The sequence below is a fragment of the Anas acuta genome, chromosome 26 (genome assembly GCF_963932015.1).
Source record: "Anas acuta chromosome 26, bAnaAcu1.1, whole genome shotgun sequence".
Lineage (NCBI taxonomy): Eukaryota > Metazoa > Chordata > Aves > Anseriformes > Anatidae > Anas > Anas acuta.
Window position 1 is genome coordinate 1790957 of NC_089004.1, and position 15688 is coordinate 1806644.

The 15688-nt window shown below is 62.4% G+C and overlaps 1 protein-coding gene and 1 long non-coding RNA gene across 3 annotated transcripts in view; one reads left to right on the forward strand and one right to left on the reverse strand.

Moving 5' to 3' along the window:
* Positions 1–460: 460 nt before the first annotated feature.
* On the reverse strand, positions 461–4978 carry LOC137844889 (uncharacterized). Its single transcript, XR_011090036.1, has 2 exons — positions 4449–4978; positions 461–3204 (listed from the first exon to the last, which is right to left on the reverse strand). It is a non-coding gene; the product is annotated as an uncharacterized lncRNA (long non-coding RNA).
* Positions 4979–5028: 50 nt separating this feature from the next.
* NFIC (nuclear factor I C) overlaps positions 5029–15688 on the forward strand; it is a 42987-nt gene continuing 32327 nt past the window's right edge. Inside the window, exon 1 of one of the 2 annotated variants that reach the window (XM_068661551.1) lies at positions 5029–5481. In XM_068661551.1, the coding sequence (XP_068517652.1) occupies positions 5479–5481 (3 nt within the window). In that variant the 5' untranslated portion in view covers positions 5029–5478. Of the gene's footprint in view, positions 5482–8043; positions 8209–15688 lie in introns of those variants that run through there. The other variant, XM_068661550.1, reaches the window with a different exon arrangement.

The following is a 15688-nucleotide window of genomic DNA, read 5'->3' on the forward strand; positions in this document are numbered from 1 at the left end:
GCCTGCTTTCGCTTTCTGCTCCTCGCACCCGAACCAGAAAAGTGAGATTTGGCCTCATTTCCCCGTCACCCCCCAGCACTGCCCCCTCCGTTGGTGTCCCAGGGCCCCCCCCCGACCAGGGCTGTGGGGTGGTGGCCGTGGCACTTGGTGGCCCCGAGGCACCCGGTGGCACCACGGCCCCATCCATGGCACCGGGATGCTCCCGCTGCAGGGACCGGGAGCATTATTTTGGGATCCTGGGCAGGGACATTATTTTTGGGGGGGAGCTCTGGGGGTCGCTGGAGGCAGGGGAAAAAAAAAAAAAAGGCAACCTCGATGTGCTCGGGCTGAGCGATGCGGAGGGGATGCTGAGCTCCTTGTTCCAAATCCCGAAATTTCCAAAAATTCCCCAAGATTGACAAAAGCTCTGCTGGGCCCCGGGATAACGGCTGTGCTTGATTGCTTGATTTCTTTCTTTAAAAAAAAAAAAAAAAAAAAAAAATCATGCGAGGAAACATTTCCTGGTTGCATTTGGTTTTGTGCTTTTTTTTTTTTTTATTTAACGAGTGAGATTTCGGTGGTTGCAGGAGTTCGCGGTGCCCGGCTCCACGCGGCGAGAGTCGCGGCGCTGAAAGCCCCGAACTCAGGGAGCACCACACGTGTAACGTGCTATACAAAACCCTTTTTGGGGCAAAGAAGCGAGATTTAGGTTCGGTTTGGGGAGACGGGCCCTGATGAGGCCGGGCCTCCCAACAGCTTCCCGGTGGAGGCTGCACGAGGGGGGTTTTTTCAGGGTGGGTTCCCCCGGATCGGGGACAGAGAGTTTGGGGCTGATTGAAAAATACAGAGAAAAAAAAATAAAATGGGGATTTTATTTTATTTATTTTTTTATTATTATTTTTTTTACTTCCAACCAGCAAATTGAATCTCAAAAAAAAATCCTAAAAAAATCCTCAAAACACTTGAAATTTCTGCAGAATAATTCCCTGAAATGTGCCAGCAATTTTTTTTTTTTTTTTTGAGCCGAAATCCCCCCCCCCGCCAGCTGTGATTTCGCCAGTTAAAAACCTGATTATGAAGAAAGAGAAAAGAAAAGAGAAATTATTTTTCATCGCACGTTTTGGCTTTGAATTGAGCCGGGACAGACCTCTGCCTGCTTGGGACCCAGGCCAAGAGCCATATGCAGAAATAAAAGTAAATAATTCTGGTCAAAACCAGAATATTCTCCCTAAAGTTGCCGTAAGACGGCGAAGCCGCCCGCCCGCCGGTTATTTCCCTTTCTCTCCCCATTTCTGTCGAGGGACGCGGCTCGGCGGTGCCGGGTGCTGCACCCCAGCCCAACGAGGCCTTTGAAAAATATAAAATGAATTGGGAGAAATGCTAGAAAACAGCCCAAAATAGGGCTAATGAGGCCGAGGGGGGATTTCGGCGATGGTTTGGGGGGGTGATCCAGTGCCTGTACCCAAAAGTTGGCGCCGGCGCCCTGGCAGCACCGACCAGCCATGAAATGCCCCTGGAAACAAAATTGGGCCCTGGGGGGGGGGGGTGAGGGGAGCCCCCGCTGCAGGACATTGCACGGGGGGGGGGATTTCCCCGATTTCCCCCAGCGCTGATTTGGGGATGCAAACCCCAGCAGCTCAGCAAAGGGCCTGATCCAGGCACTCGGAGCAAGGGGGGGGTAACCCGGGGTAACCCCCGGATTTAACCCGACCCGAAATCCCGGCAGGGCAGCGCCGCACCCCGAGGTTTTGGTTTTTTTTTATTCGAGGCAGCAGCGGTGACCTGCACGGGAAATTAAATGGGGGTTGGTCTGGTTGGTGGTTTTTTACCTCCTCTTGCAGCGCTGAAAAAAAAAAATTAATAATAATAATAAAAATAAGGATCGTCGGATTTTTAGCCTGTGGTTGCCACGAGGGACTCGGGCTGAGGCTGGGGGGGTCCCGTGGCTGGGATGGCAGCGGGGGGCCGGGTGCTTTCTGCACCCGTGGGTGCCCACCCTGAACCCACACCCTTGGGTGCGCCGAGCCCCCTGTGAGCACGGTGCAGCTGGGGGTGGGTGCGAGCCCCTGGACGATTTGGGACCGGGACAAATTCCGGCGGCCGGGAATCCTTCGGGGGTGTCCCAGCCTCGGGAGCATCCAGGAAATATTTTAGGAGCGTTGCAAAAATAAATAAAGACGGCAGGCCCCGCTCGTGCAAAAACCCTTCCTGGCCGTCCCTGCAGCCGGGCCCGTGCAGAAGTGAAAATAAAAACCCAGCCCTGCCTTCCCTTCCCCAAAACCACCCTTCTTTTGCCTTTTTTTCTGCCCCCCCCCACCCCTCTTGGCAGTGCTTGGCTGGGCTGTTCAACAGAGCATCCCCGGCCCCCCCCCGGGGACATGGAGCGCGGGTTTTAGCCCCAAAAATTCTCTGCGGGAGCTTAAAGGCCGGGCTGGCAGCGGGGAGGAAAATGGGGAAATTGTGCCCGGGGTGGGGTTTTGGTGCTGGTGTGGGGGGGCTCGGCGGGGGTCGGCGTTCCCCGGGGCGGGCTGAGCCGGGACGAGGCGAGCGAAGGGCTCGGAGCCTTTTTTCGGCTTAGAAAGAGGGAAGTGGCTTTTCTGGGGGTAGCAGATGGTGATCGAAAAAATTAAAAAAAAAAAAAAAAAAGTTTTCTAGCTTGTAAATATAAAGAAAAAAAAATGTATTTTTGATAGAAAGCTGCAACAAAATTAGCTCTCATTTCCATACGGCCGCCGCGTACTTCGATGCCTGACAAGCGGCTGGGGGAAAATATCCCCCGCGAGGCGCAAATCCTGCCCAGCACCGCGGGGCGAGCGGCCGGGGGGGTGTGGGATGGATAAAATAAACCTGGGGCGTCCCAAAATCCCTGTTAAAATCGGGCTGATCCCTGGTAAAAATGATCCGGGCTCGCCGAGCCCCCTCGTAGCAGGGTGGAAAAAAAAAATAGAAAGAAAGAAAGAAAGAAAGGAGGGAGGAAATTTCAAATTAAAAATAATAATAATAATAATAATAAAGGGAATGGCAGCGTAGCTCGCTTTAATTTTATTTTAAAATATATAATAAATGATTTAGGGTATTATTTATCAGGCTGGAAGCATCGGAGCAGCAGACAGACGGGGATTATGTTCCTGTTTGTTCAGGACTCCGCAGCGTGCCTAAAAATACAGCGCACGCTGCGCCCCGTAACAAACCGGGAAGGAAAAATATCGAATTTTTGTTGCCTTCCTATAGAAAAATATGGTTATTTGAGGGGATTAAAAGATTAAAGGATTACTCCATAACAAGGCTTCAAAAACACAGCTCCAGACACTCAAGGGGTCGGCGGAAAGGACGGGGACCCCCCCCCCCCAAAAAAAGCTGCCCCCCACAGCCCAACCCGGTCCCTGTGAAGTTTGGGAGCGGGGCCCAGTGGGGTGGGTGCCCTCCCCCGGCCCCCCCCCAGGTTGGGCCTGCAGGAGCAGGTGGCAGTGCCCATGTCCCCCCCCCCACCAGGACCCCCAAATTTGGGGCTGGGGCTGCTGGGTGCTGCAAAGCGGCCTGTGGCTTTAAGAGAGGGGGGGTAGAAATGAGGGGGGGGCAGAAATGGGGGGGGGGGCACGGGGGGGGGCACAGGGAAGGGGGTGCATGGGGACTGTGGGGGGAGAGGGATGGGGCACGTGGGGGGGCAGGGATGGAGGATTTTGGGGGGGAGCTGGCGGAAAGGGGGGTTGGAAAGGGGATAGGGGGTGCAGTGATGGGGGGGCATGGGGAAGCCCCCGGGGGGGGGGGGCAGAGATGGGGATGTGCAGGATGGGGGGGGGGCACGTGGGGATCGGGTGACCGTGGGGCAGGAGCGGGGGGGGGGCTGGGGGGATCCGGGCAATGGGGAGGGGGAGGCGGGCTGGGGGTGTCCGCCGGGACCAGGGATATTGGGGGGGGGGCGGGTCTGGGGATGGGGGGGTCCAGGGATGATGGGGGGGGGGGTCTGATGGGCGGGGGGGGGCGGCATCCGTGGGATGGAAGCGGGATAACGGTGCATGGGGGGGGGGCACGGAGCACGGACGGGGGTGCCCGCGGGGTGGGGGTGCTCAGGCATGGGGAGGGGGGGTTATGGGGGGAGGTTATGGGGGGGGGGGGGAGCCCGGGGCCGCCCCTCCCGACTCCCGGTGCAGGGGCGGGGGGGGCCCGGCCCCGGCGCTGCCCGCGGCTCCTCCCCGCTCTGCGGTAGCTCCGCACCGGGGGCCGCGCCCCCCCCGGCCCCATCCCAATCCCCCCCCCCCGCCCCCCCCATCCCATCCCATCCCATCCCATCCCCACGCCCCCCCCCATCCCCATCCCATCCCCTCCCCGCGCCGGGCAGGGCCGGGAGGAAGGAGGAGGAGGAGGAGGAGGAGGAGGAAGATGCGGGGGGGGGCGGGAGGGAGGGAAGCAGCCGGGGGGGGGCCACCCGGCGCCTCCCCCCGCAGCTCTCCGCAGCCCCCGCCACCTACCAGCACCGCCGGCGGGGCCGCGCTCCCTGGGCGAGCGGGGCCGGAGCCTTCCTCCGCCTCCTCCTCCTCCTCCTCCTCCTCCTCCTCCTCCTCCGCCCCCGCCCCCGCACCGGGAGCGTCCCCTCCGCAGCGCCGCCGGTGCCCGGGGCGAGGGGAGGAGGAAGAGGAGGAGGAGGAGGAGGAGGAGGAGGAGGAGGAGGCTGCGATGGGGCCGGGGCGCTGCGGGCTGCGAGGAGGAGCCGTGCCCGGCCGGAGTTGGCCTTTGCTGGGGGGGGGTGGTGGCGGGGGGGGGGCGAGCTTTTATTTTTCCTAAAGGCGCAGCCCGGCCTCCACCAGCTCAGCCTCTCCAGATTTTATTTATTTATTTTCATCATTTTTTTACATTTTTATTTCGAGACCGATTTTTTTTTTTTTATTTTTTTTTTTTGCCGAAACACAGATTTTTTTTCCCCTCGCCTTCCAAAAATAACCGCCGCTCCCCCGCACCCCCCTTTTTTCCCCCCAACCCCCCCCCGCACCCCCCTCCTCGACCTTCCTCCTCCTCCTCCTCCTCCTCCTTCCCCCCCCCCCCCCCGGGAAGGTCGCGGCGCATGAGGCCGGGCTGGGCGCTGGCACCGCGCTCCCGCCGCCCTCCCCCCGGAGCCTCCCCCCGGAGCCTCCCCCCGGAGCCCCCCCGGAGGCAGCGGCCGGCCCGGCCCCGGAGGCGCTGAGGCCGGAGGATGGAGCCCGAGCGAGGCTGACCGAGGGGGGGGGGGACACTTTTTGCCCGGTGGCCTCGAAGGGACAGGAGCGGGGAGGCTGTGCGGCACCCACCTCCATCATTTAATTTTTTTTTTTATTTTTTTTTTTTTGTGGAAAACACACGGTTTAGACCAAAAAAAAAAAAAAATTACCAAAAAAAAAAAAAAAAGCAACAACAACAACAACAAAAAAAAAAAAAGCCAAGCAACCACCAAGCAACCAAGCCCCAAGCGCCCTCCTTTTGCTTTGCTCTCCGCAGCAACTTGGAGCCCGTTAATTGCACTTGGCGATGGTAGGTCCCACGGCACTTTCATTTTCTCTTTACTTTCCTCTTCCCCCCCCCCCTCACCCCCCCCAAAAACCCTCCCCGCGCGTGTGCGTGCACCCACGAGCAAAACTTGGCGGCCGTGGGGCGCGGGGGGGGGGCGCGATGGGTTTGGAGATGGAGAGGGGGACGCGGGGATGGGGCCGCCCCCCTGCCCACCCCTTCCCCCAAGGGGTCCGGCCCGGGGGGGGGGGAGCCGCCCGACGGGGGGAGGTCGCGGTGTGAGGGTGGGGGGGTGGGGGGGGGGCTGGGAGGGAGCCGAAAATGGCCGCGGAGAAAGGGGCGGAGAGGCCGCGGCGCCGTGAACTTGGCCGTGACGCCCCCAGCGGGGTCGCGCTCGAGTCGACGGGGAGGGGGGGGGGGCGTGGTGGGGTGGGGGGGGTGTGTGTCTGTGCCCCCCCCCCCCAGCATCGCGTTGTCCCCGCTTCGCCGCCCGGTGGGACAGAGAAGGGGGTGTGGGGGGGGTTAGGGGGGGTTAAAAGGGGTTTGGGGGGGGGGTTGGGGGGGGTTTGGGGGGGGGAGGCTGAGGCTGGGTGTAGAGGCCGGGGGGGGGCGTTGGGGATGGGGGGGAGGGAAGTGGGGAAAAGTGGGGAGGATGAGGGGAATGGGGGAAATTAAAGGGGGAAAATAAAAAGGGTGGAAAGGGGGGGTGAGGAGGGTTAAGGGGGGATAGGGAAAATTGGGGGGGGTGAAGGGGGGCGAGGAGGGAAAATTGAGGGAGAAAATAAGGAGGAGGATGAAGGGGAAATGAGGTGAATTAAGGGGAAAAAATGAGGCGAGTTAAGGGGAAAAAAAAAAATGAGGCGAATTAAGGGGAAAGGGTAAGGCAAGATACGGGAAAATAGGAGAATAAACACGAAGGGGGAAAAATTAAAAAATGAAAGGGGGGAAATAAAAGAAATAAATGGAAAAATGAAGAGGGAAAATTAAAAATGAAGAGGGAAAAATGAAAATAAAGGGGAAAAATGAAAATAAAGGGGAAAAATGAAAATAAAGGGGGGAAAATAAAAAATGAAGGGGGAAAATTAAAGGGGGAAAAATAAAAGATAAAGGGGGAAAAATAAAAATAAAGGGGGAAAATAAAAAATGGAAGGGGGACAAATTAAGAAAAGGACCCCAGGAGGGGCAGCAAGGCTCCGGGAGGAGGCTCGGAGGGGCCCGGCCCCGGGGCGTGCTCCGGAGCGAGGCAAAGTTGCGAGCGGCCCCGAGCGGCGGGGGGGGGGGGGGGGCGCTCCCGGTGGCGGAGGCCGGAGCCTCCCCCGGGCTCCGCAGCCCCCGGGCCGGGCCGGGCGGTGCCGTCGGGGCCCCGGAGCGGCGGCGGCCGGGGCCGGGGTCGGGGTCGGGAGGCGGAGCGGGGGGGGGGTGCTGGGGGGGGGCCGAGCCGCGGCTGTGCGCAGGCAGGGGCCGGGGATTCCCTTTGTGTGGCCGTGCGGGCCCCGCTGCCGCTCTCGCTCTCTAATTAGCCTTAATTAAAGCCCCCCCCCCCCCCCCGGCCCGCGCCGCCGGCTTTGCGGAGACAACTTCGCGGCTCCGACTTCGCCGAGCTCCGCCTGGGGGGGGCGGGTTGTGCATAGAGGGGGGGGCGCGGAGAAATGGGGGGGGCGCAGCGAGGTGGGGTGCGGGTGTCCCCCCCTCACCATCCCCAAAAAATGCCCGCCTGGACCCCCCCCCCCTGGCCGCTGCCCACAAGTTGCCCGTGAACGTGGAGGTTTTTTTTTTTGGGGGGGGGGGTTTCGTTCCCTTCGCCGTCCTCTGGCTCCGTCCAAAAAAATAAAGAAATGCGATAATGATAAGAAAAGCGCAAGGAAAAGGGAAAGCGACCCAAATCCGACAGGGCGCGGGGGGGGGGGGGCCGAGCAGTGTTGGGGGGGGGGGGGGCGCTCCCCGGCTCTCCCCATGCCCCGCAGCGCCTCGGCCCCGCGAGCCAAAGGGGGTTCCTACATCTTTAAATGGGATGTAATATTTTGGGATGGGCTTTTTTCATAACGTCACTTCATTCCTCGCTCCTTTTTTTTTTTTTTTTTTTTTTTTTTCCTTCTCCTTTTTTTTTTTTTCTTTTTTTTTTTTTTTTTTTTTCATTTTCTCATTCTTTCTTTCCTCCCTCGCTCCGGTGCCCGTGTCTCGGATGGAGCCGCTTCCCCTCTAACTTCCCCCGCTGCCCGCCTGCAGGCTGGGCGCGGATCGCCCCCCCCCCACAAACCCCGTCCCCTCGCGCCCCCCCCGGGGCGAAGATGAGCCTTTTGCTGCTTTAAAACGCTAAAAAAAAAAAAAAAAAAAAAAAAAAAGCAAAAGCTAAATCAACCCCCCCCTCTCCAAAAAAAAAAAAAAAAGCGCTTTATTTTTTATTTTTGAGGGGGAAAACATTTTTTGCTTTTTATTTGATCTTTTTTTTTATTTTTTTGTTTCGTTGTTTTTTGTTTTTTTTTTTTTTTTTGGAAGTTGGACCCTTTTTATTTCCTCCTCGGCCCCCCCTCCCGCGCGGGGCCGCCCCCCCCCTTGCCCGGCCGCCCCCCCCCACCCCCCCCCCCGGGCCCCGCAGAGCCGCGCCGGAGGAGAGAGAGAGAGAAAAAACGCCCGGACTGCTCCAGCCTCCGAAATGACTCAGTAACTTTTACGCCTCGAGTCTCAGCCCTGCAATTAGCCACTTTCCCAGCACGGCTCGGGATGTATTCGTCTCCTCTCTGCCTGACCCAGGTAACCGGCCCCGCGCCCCCCCATACCCCCCCCCCCCAAAAAAAAAACCATAGCGCAAAAGGCTTTTTCCAGGTGCCGCGCAAAAAAAAAGAAAAATAAAATTAGCAGCTTCCCCCCCCCCTCCATAAAAATAATCCTGGCAGCCAAAGGGCGGGTTGGGGCTGCACGGGGTGCTCCGAGGAGCTGTGCTTCGCTCTTGCTTCCCCCCCCCCACTTCTTCCCGCCGCCTATTTTTGGGTGTTTTTTGGGTGTCTCTGGTGCTTTTGGGGTTTTTCTGCCTCTGCTTTCACTTGGGGCTCCGGGGGGGGGAGGAAGGTCGCGCTGTGGTTTGTTGCGCTGCGCCCGGAGGTGGGTGGTGTGGGGAAGCCGCTGGGTTTCGGGTCCGGGGGGGGACCCGGTGGGGTGCAGCAGGTCGGCGGCTCGGTCGGGGTGGCGGCGGGGGGGGGTCCGGGGCTGCGGGCTCGGTGTTGCCCGCGCCGCCTCTTTGATAGCGTGAAACTTTTTCCTTCTCGCCCCCCCCCTCCACCCTCCAAGCGCGGCTGCACATGTTCGTGGGGTGCAAGGAAGGTGCCGGGGGGTGCAACGAGGAAAGGCCGAGGTGGTGTGGGAGGGGGGGGCACGGGGGTTTTCTCCAAAACCCTCCAAATTTGGGACAACCCGCAAGCGGGCCATGCCGCGCGCCCGCTCGCGGGCACGAGGGCGGCGGGGCCGCGCAGGGCGGGATATGGGGGCCCCCCCCCACACCACCGCCACCGCCGCCCCCCCCCGCTCCCCATCCCAACCCGGGGCCACCCCCACGTGCCGGCGGGGCCCTCGAGGGGCAGCGCTGACCCCGCTGCACATGGGGCCGGCGGTGGCACCGCGGGCGATGCCGACGTGGCCCCGGTGGCGCACGGGGGGTGGCCGCCGCGGGGGCCTTGCGGCGGGCGAGGGGCTCCCCAAAATTGTATGGGGCTGGGGCGTTCGTGTCCACGCTTCTGCCTGTGCTCTGTCCCTTATCGATCGCTGATATTTATTTGATTATTGATCAGGCAGCCGGGCCCCGCCGCGTAACCTCTTCCCTGCTGGCAGCCGCCCGTGCGCAGGGTCCGGCCTCGTGCCGCCCTCCCCGCCCCGCCGCCGCGCCCTACGAGCGCTCTGGCGTTTTTTATTTATTTATTTATTATTTTTGGAGGGGAGGGGGGTGTTGCTGGTGCCAAGCCCCCTCCTCACCACCTCCTACCCCCCCCCCCCAACCCGTGCCCGCGCCATGGGCTCGCCGCGCTGAGCGCAGCCCCTCCTTGCAGATCTCATCCCCGCGCCGGGCATGGGCAGGATCCGGCCCCACCTTGGGGCATTGGCACCAGGGGGGGGACAGGGAATGGGGTTTGTGGTGTGTGTGTGTCCCCCCCACTGAACCCTGCACCCTGCCCAAGGCTGGGCATCGCCGGCACCGCACGTGCCGCGGGGGGGTTTGGGCAGCCGGGGGCTGGCACGGGCAGGGCGCGGGGGGGCAGCGCTGGTGCTGAGCGGGTGACCCCGGTGCTGGACCCCCCAGCTGTGGGCTTGGCAAGGGCAGCACCTCGACCCCTCGTCTTCCTCTGCAGTTTTCTTATTCTTTTTTTTTTTTTTCCTTTTTTTTTCCCCCTTTCTTTCTTGTTCTTTTTCCTATTCTTTGTTATTGTTATTATTTTATTTTATATTTTCTTCTTTTCTTTTTTCTTCTTTCCTTTTTCTTTTCTGTTTTTTTTTTTTTTTCCCTTTCTTTCCTTTCTCTTTTCCCTCTCTTTTCTGTTATCTCCTTTCTCTTTTCCTTTTTCCTTTCTCTTTTTTTCCCCTCCTCTCCCTCTTTTCTCCTCTCTTTCTTTTCCTCACCCCTTTCTCTCTCACCTTTTCTCTCTTTCTCCTTCCCCCCCCCCCCCGTCTCGGTGTTTCCCAGGGCTCCGGCCGCCCCCCTGCCATTCCCACCCGCTCGGCAGAGCCCGATTTTGCCAGCGAAGGGCACGGGGCCGAGGTGGGAATGGCACGGTCGGGGCTCCGGGAGCCTCCCGCTCACGGCACCGCGCCGTTCCCAGTGGATCGGGGAAGGGGGGGCCACGTTCCCAACCCCCTGCCCCGCCGCCTTCGCGTCGGGGAGGCTGCAGCTCCCCTCTGCCCTAGCGTAGCCTCCGCTTGAATCCGGCCCAGATGGGATCAGACGTCGTCTGCACCTACCGGATCCGGCCCCCGCCGCCCCCCCCGGCCCCGCCGTGCCAGAGCCAAGCCATTCCCATCCCACTCGCTCGGCGGGGAGGCTCTCCCGGGCTCGGGGAGCTGCGGATGGTGATGTGGATACATTGGAACGTGCGCGGGACCCGCCCTGCCTCTGGCTTCGCGCATCTCCCCTCCGACATCGCCGCCGGCTCCCCGAATCCCTCCAGCCCCCCAGGCCCTTGGTGGCCGCTCGCAGCCCAGTTTGGGCAGCTCCGAGCCCGGCCACAGCCGGCCCGAGCCCCGGCTTCGCGACCCGATGAGGCCAGACCGAGCCTTGGCAAGGGCAGCGGCAGCGCCGTGCTCCTGGCTGGGGCCACGGGCGAGCGTCCCGCGGCGAGGAGGGTGACTCGGTGCCCGCTCAGCTGTCTGTCCCCGCTGCGGGACTTCCTCCCCATCCCCCAGCTCACCTCTGTCCCCTCTCAGGGACCGGGCAGGAAACCAAGACGGAGCTGCCCAGATTAGCAGGGAAGCGGCACCGGCATCACGGCCAAGGGCTCCGCGTGCGGGGGCCTCTCCCTGCCCCCAGGGAGCGGGGTCTGGCTGTTGGTACCCCCAAAATAGCCCCAGCACTGCGGACCCGCCGCCGTCCCCGTGCACCCCGTGGGGCTCCCGGTTGAGCCGTTGGGGCGATCCCTGCGTGGGGAGGGATTTACCCAAGTGCTCGGGGAGATTTGCAGGTCTGACGGCCGCCGCGATGCTCCCGCTCATTTCCTCGCCTCGTGCTTTCCTGCTTTCCTCCAGCCCGTCCCCATCACCCAACCCTGACCCCCCCCCAGCACCCCGAGCTCAGGAGCAAGGTGGGGACATCAGCCCGGGGGCAGCGGGGGGATCTGGGTGCCATGGAGCAGTGCGGGGGCTTGTGCAGCCTCCCCCCGCCGCGCTCCGCCTGAGCCCCTCTCCCCTGCGCCGGGCCCCAGCGCCACGTTTTGCACAGATGCATCCTCGCAGCCCCGTTTTGGCACGGGGAGCGGGACGAGGGCCGTGGGCCCGCACCCCCCAGCAGCACAAACCCCACCGGGTGCCACCCTCAGGACCGTGGACGTGGGGGCCCCGTGGTGCCGCACCGCGAGAGGCGTCGTGGCCACGTGGCTGTGGCTTTTCCTCGTGGTTTCACCCCCCCGTCCCATGTGGCCACGGCACCGGCACCGCTGCCGGTCCCCATAGCACGGGGGGGGCCTGCACAGTGCCCAGCCGCTGCCACCTGCTTGGGCACGTGGCCACCGCGGGGAGCCAGCCCCCCCCGGGCACCTCGCACCGGGGCCTTCCCTAAAAGTCCCTTGGAAAACCTTCCAAGGGCAGGTGGTGGCCCCGTGCCTGGCCCTGCTGGGGCTTTTTGGGATTTCTGGGCGAGAGGGGAGCGCGGTGCAGCTGGTGCCGGGGGCTCGCCCCTCCGCCAGTAGCTCCGGCAAACTGGTTTCCAGCCGGGAGCTCAGATCGGCTGCCAAAGCATAGGAGCAGCTCGCCGGGAACGGCGCTGGGAGAGAGGGAAGGTTGCAACACACTTTCAATTCTCCCATCTGCTGAGCATTGTTTGGGAAAAACAATGAGGCCGTTCTTTAAATGCAACCTTCGGGAGAGCCTGGCTTTCCCCGCGAGGCGCCCGCCGTGCTGTGCCCGCCCCGGCCGTGCCCGGGACCTCGCCGCTTCTGCCCTCTCTAATTTTAAATCCCCAGATGGTAAAAATAGATCCCTTTTTAAGAGCGATTTATGAACCCAGCCGCCAGCAGAACAGGAGGACGCAGGGCACTGGTGCGGGCAGGATGAGGCCCTTACTGCTGCGCCAGCCTCCGCGGCATCACCTTGAACTTGGCCGGGGCTGTGCACAATAAATTAGCCGTCCTCCTCCTGCACACCGAGGCGCCCGGCGATAATTCACCCTTCCCGGCAGCTCCGCTCGTCCCTTCTCCCCCGCCGCTTCCTCGAGGAGCCCAAAGCGTGCCCAGCGCCGCAGCCACGCGCACGCCTGTGCAGGGAGCCTGGAGAAACAAAGCCTGACCCGTGCGTCTTCGAGCGAGCGGGGAATTGCTCCGTTTGTTGCCTTCTTTCTCCCCGAGGCCGGGCAGGCTGGGGAAGGATGCTGGGAGCTGTAGTCTGAGCCCTCCAGCCTTGACCCGGCGGCTTTTTCTAGCTTGTGGGAGTCGTTGCAGCGTGGCCAGGGCGCGGGCAGAGCCGAGCTGGCCGCGTGCCCTCGGTTCCCCTTGGCACAGCGCGGCGAAGGGCGTGCGCTGCGGCCCCTGGCTCCCTGGGGAGCGGCCGTGCTGGCCGGGCAGCCCCGGCGCGGATGCCACGGTGGCGGCGAGGGATTCGCGGTGTGCGAGGGTTTTGTTTTCCTGGCCTGAGCTGGGTGCAGCGAGGGGGGGGGTCGGGGCTCCGAGCTCTGCATTCAGGCCCTGTTGTACGGCCCTGGGCGCAGCTGATGGCTGCGCAGAGCGTGGTGCAGGCACTTGTGTGTGGGGCTCGGACCCCAGCAGTGGGGCTGGGGCTCTGCCAGCAAGGGGAAGCCGGGAGGTCCCTGGGTGCCTGGCACCCTCCTCTCCATGTCGGGCACCCATCGTGCGCCGGCCACGGTGACATTTGGCATCCACTCACCATTTGCCTGGGTTTTGCACGCAAGCAGAAAAAGGGGCACGGCGTCCCCTGCCTGTGTGATGATGGAGAGGGGTCCCTGCAGGCGGTGCTGGCTGGGGGTGGCCCTGGGGACAGGGACAGCGTGCCCTGCCTGCCCCCCTGCCTTCCCTGCCCTACACCACCCATGCCAGCCCTCCCCATGCCTGGCCCCTGAGGCTTGGTGCCCGTGCCACCGCACGGCTCCCAGGGAGGAGCAGAGCTGCGGGGACGGGGACTGGGACAAACAGAGCTGTGGGGACGGGGATGGCGGCTGCGACAGGGTCCCTTGTTGGCGGGGGAGAAGGAGGGCTGGGGGGGAGGCAAAACAGCTCCGTGCAAGGCTGGCTCGCTGCCTGCCGCCCCCGTCCGTGCTGCGGCTCTTCCTGCACGGGGATGGACGTGACGGCGCGCCTGAGTGGGGCTGAGCACCGCCGAGGGGGCTGAGCACTTGGGGGGGCAAGGGGTATCTGTGTCCCCCACCCCTGTGCCCACAGGCTGTTGGGGGGGTAAGGGCAGGTCCCCGGGTACGTGAGCAGCACGAGGGTGCAATTTGCACCTTGGGGACCCTCAGGGTGGGGATTTCTCCTGCGGCACCCCGGGGTGCGCCGGGCAGGTCGGGGCAGGGCGGAGGAGCCCGCGCGCTGCCCAAAGGCGTCGGGGAGCAGCTGGGGCCTCGACGGCTGCTCGGCTTTGTTGGGTAGGGCCAGCGCCGCGTGGCATCGCCGGTGACATCCCCACAATGTGGCCGGGAGGGGTCCGACACCGATCCAGTGCTGAGGGGTGCGCAGCATCACGGCAGGGCGGTGCCCAGCGCCAAACCTTTATGGGGTTCGGGTACCAGAGTTTTTTGGAGGGTTTGGATGCCCCAAATTAGCAGCAGCAAGAGCCTGAGCTCCCTCGGGGAGGGAAGGCGGAGGGATGGGGATGCAGGGGGTGCCCACGGGCATCCCGCTGCCGGGTCCCAGCTTGCAGCGGGCGCGCGGCCGGGCTCGCCATCCGTCACGTCGGCCCTGGGCAGGCATCCCCCGCTGCCGCGCCGCGCCGTGCCAGCTTGGCCAGCGCCCAGCGCCCTGCGCCGCCGCCAAGCCCCGGCGCTTCCCAAGTCCTGGAGAGGAGCTGGGAAAGGATCCCGCTGCCCAGGTGCAGGGACCACGGGCCAGGCCGTGCCAAGGATTGATTTCTCGGTTAACTCGCCGCTGCTTTAAAAGCGCATTAATCCTGCCGTCACCTGCCAGCAGCCATCCATAATCAGCATTTTGGGCAAAATCCCCAGCTTCAGGCTGCTTTATGCTGGGCATTCCCCTCCCAGCCACCTTGTCCTGGCCAAGATGCCAGGAGGGGCCGGGCAGCGCTGCCTGGCACGGGAGCGCCAGGATCCGGCCCTCCTGCTGACCCCTCTTCCCCAGCTGCCTTTCAGGCCCCGGGAGTTTGTCCGAGTTCATGGACTTTTTTTTTTTTTTTACAAAAAAGGGTTTTTATTGTGTTTCTTAAGACATTTTTGTTCTCCTTGCAAAGGGCCCCTGCATTCCCTTCGCGGAGAAAACGGTATTTGACCGGCCGTTGTCCAAAAAAAACCCCCAACATGTTTCTGATCACTAAAACCCAAGAAATATTTTTACTTTCAAAGGGAAAAAAAAAAAAAAAAAAGAGAGAGAGAGAGGGAGAGAGAGAAATGTTGATTTTCCACCCAGACGTTTCCCCTTTCCCCGAAACGAGAGGCGCCGCTCCCCGCTCGCTCCCTCGGCGATGCCCCCGCGCCGGCGGCTCCCACCTTGCGGCAGCGCGGCGGCTGCCGGGGAGGATGGAGAGCGCTGGTGCTGTGCCAGCTCCCCCGGGAGCCACCCGGCACAGCCGGGCGCTGCGTCCCACGGCTGCACGGCTGGAGCCGGGATCTGCCTTTCCTTCTTCCCCCCCCCCCCCCAATCCTGCAGTCCCCTGGTTGCTGCCCTGCGACTCGGGAAAGTGAGACAGCGAGAGCCGTAACATGAGCCGCGCCGCGCTGCGAAATCTCCTTTAGTAACCTGTGCGCCAGGACAGGCGAGCGGCGCGGGGTGAATACAAATGAAGCCGCGCCGAGGAGAAAAGTGCAGAGTAAAGGGTTTTGGATGGAAATGGCATCGCAGGAGAAAGAGAAGCCGAGCGCGCGCGGATGCCGGAGCATGTGCGTGCCCGCCGGCACGCGTGGGCATGCGAGGGTGCGCGCATGGGTGCGCACGTGTGGCACAGGGGGTGCAGCGGGGTGACCGTCACCCTGCAGCGGGGTCGGCATGGCCGAGGGGAACCGCTCCTCTTCCTCCCCGAAACACACGCTGCGGATCAAAGGCTCTGGAGGGAGGGGAGACGGGGCCTGTGCGAGCAGAGCCCCTGGCTGCACGCCACCCCACCTTCCCGCTCCTCTCCCTGGAGAGTTTGTTAAACAAATTTCTCTAATTGCACAAGCCGAGGAGTTTGTCGTCGGAAAAAAAAAAAAAAAAAAAAAAAAAAGCTGGGGAAATTCCCCTCCGCCCGGCCACCCCTTCCCCGGCCCTGCGGCTGCAGACGCTTTGCAGGCACGCAGCACGTTTCTGCTCCGCGGGGAGGCTCCGACCCCGCTGCCGGGGTGTCCTCAGGTCACCCAGGGCTGCGCGGGGACGGCCCCCGC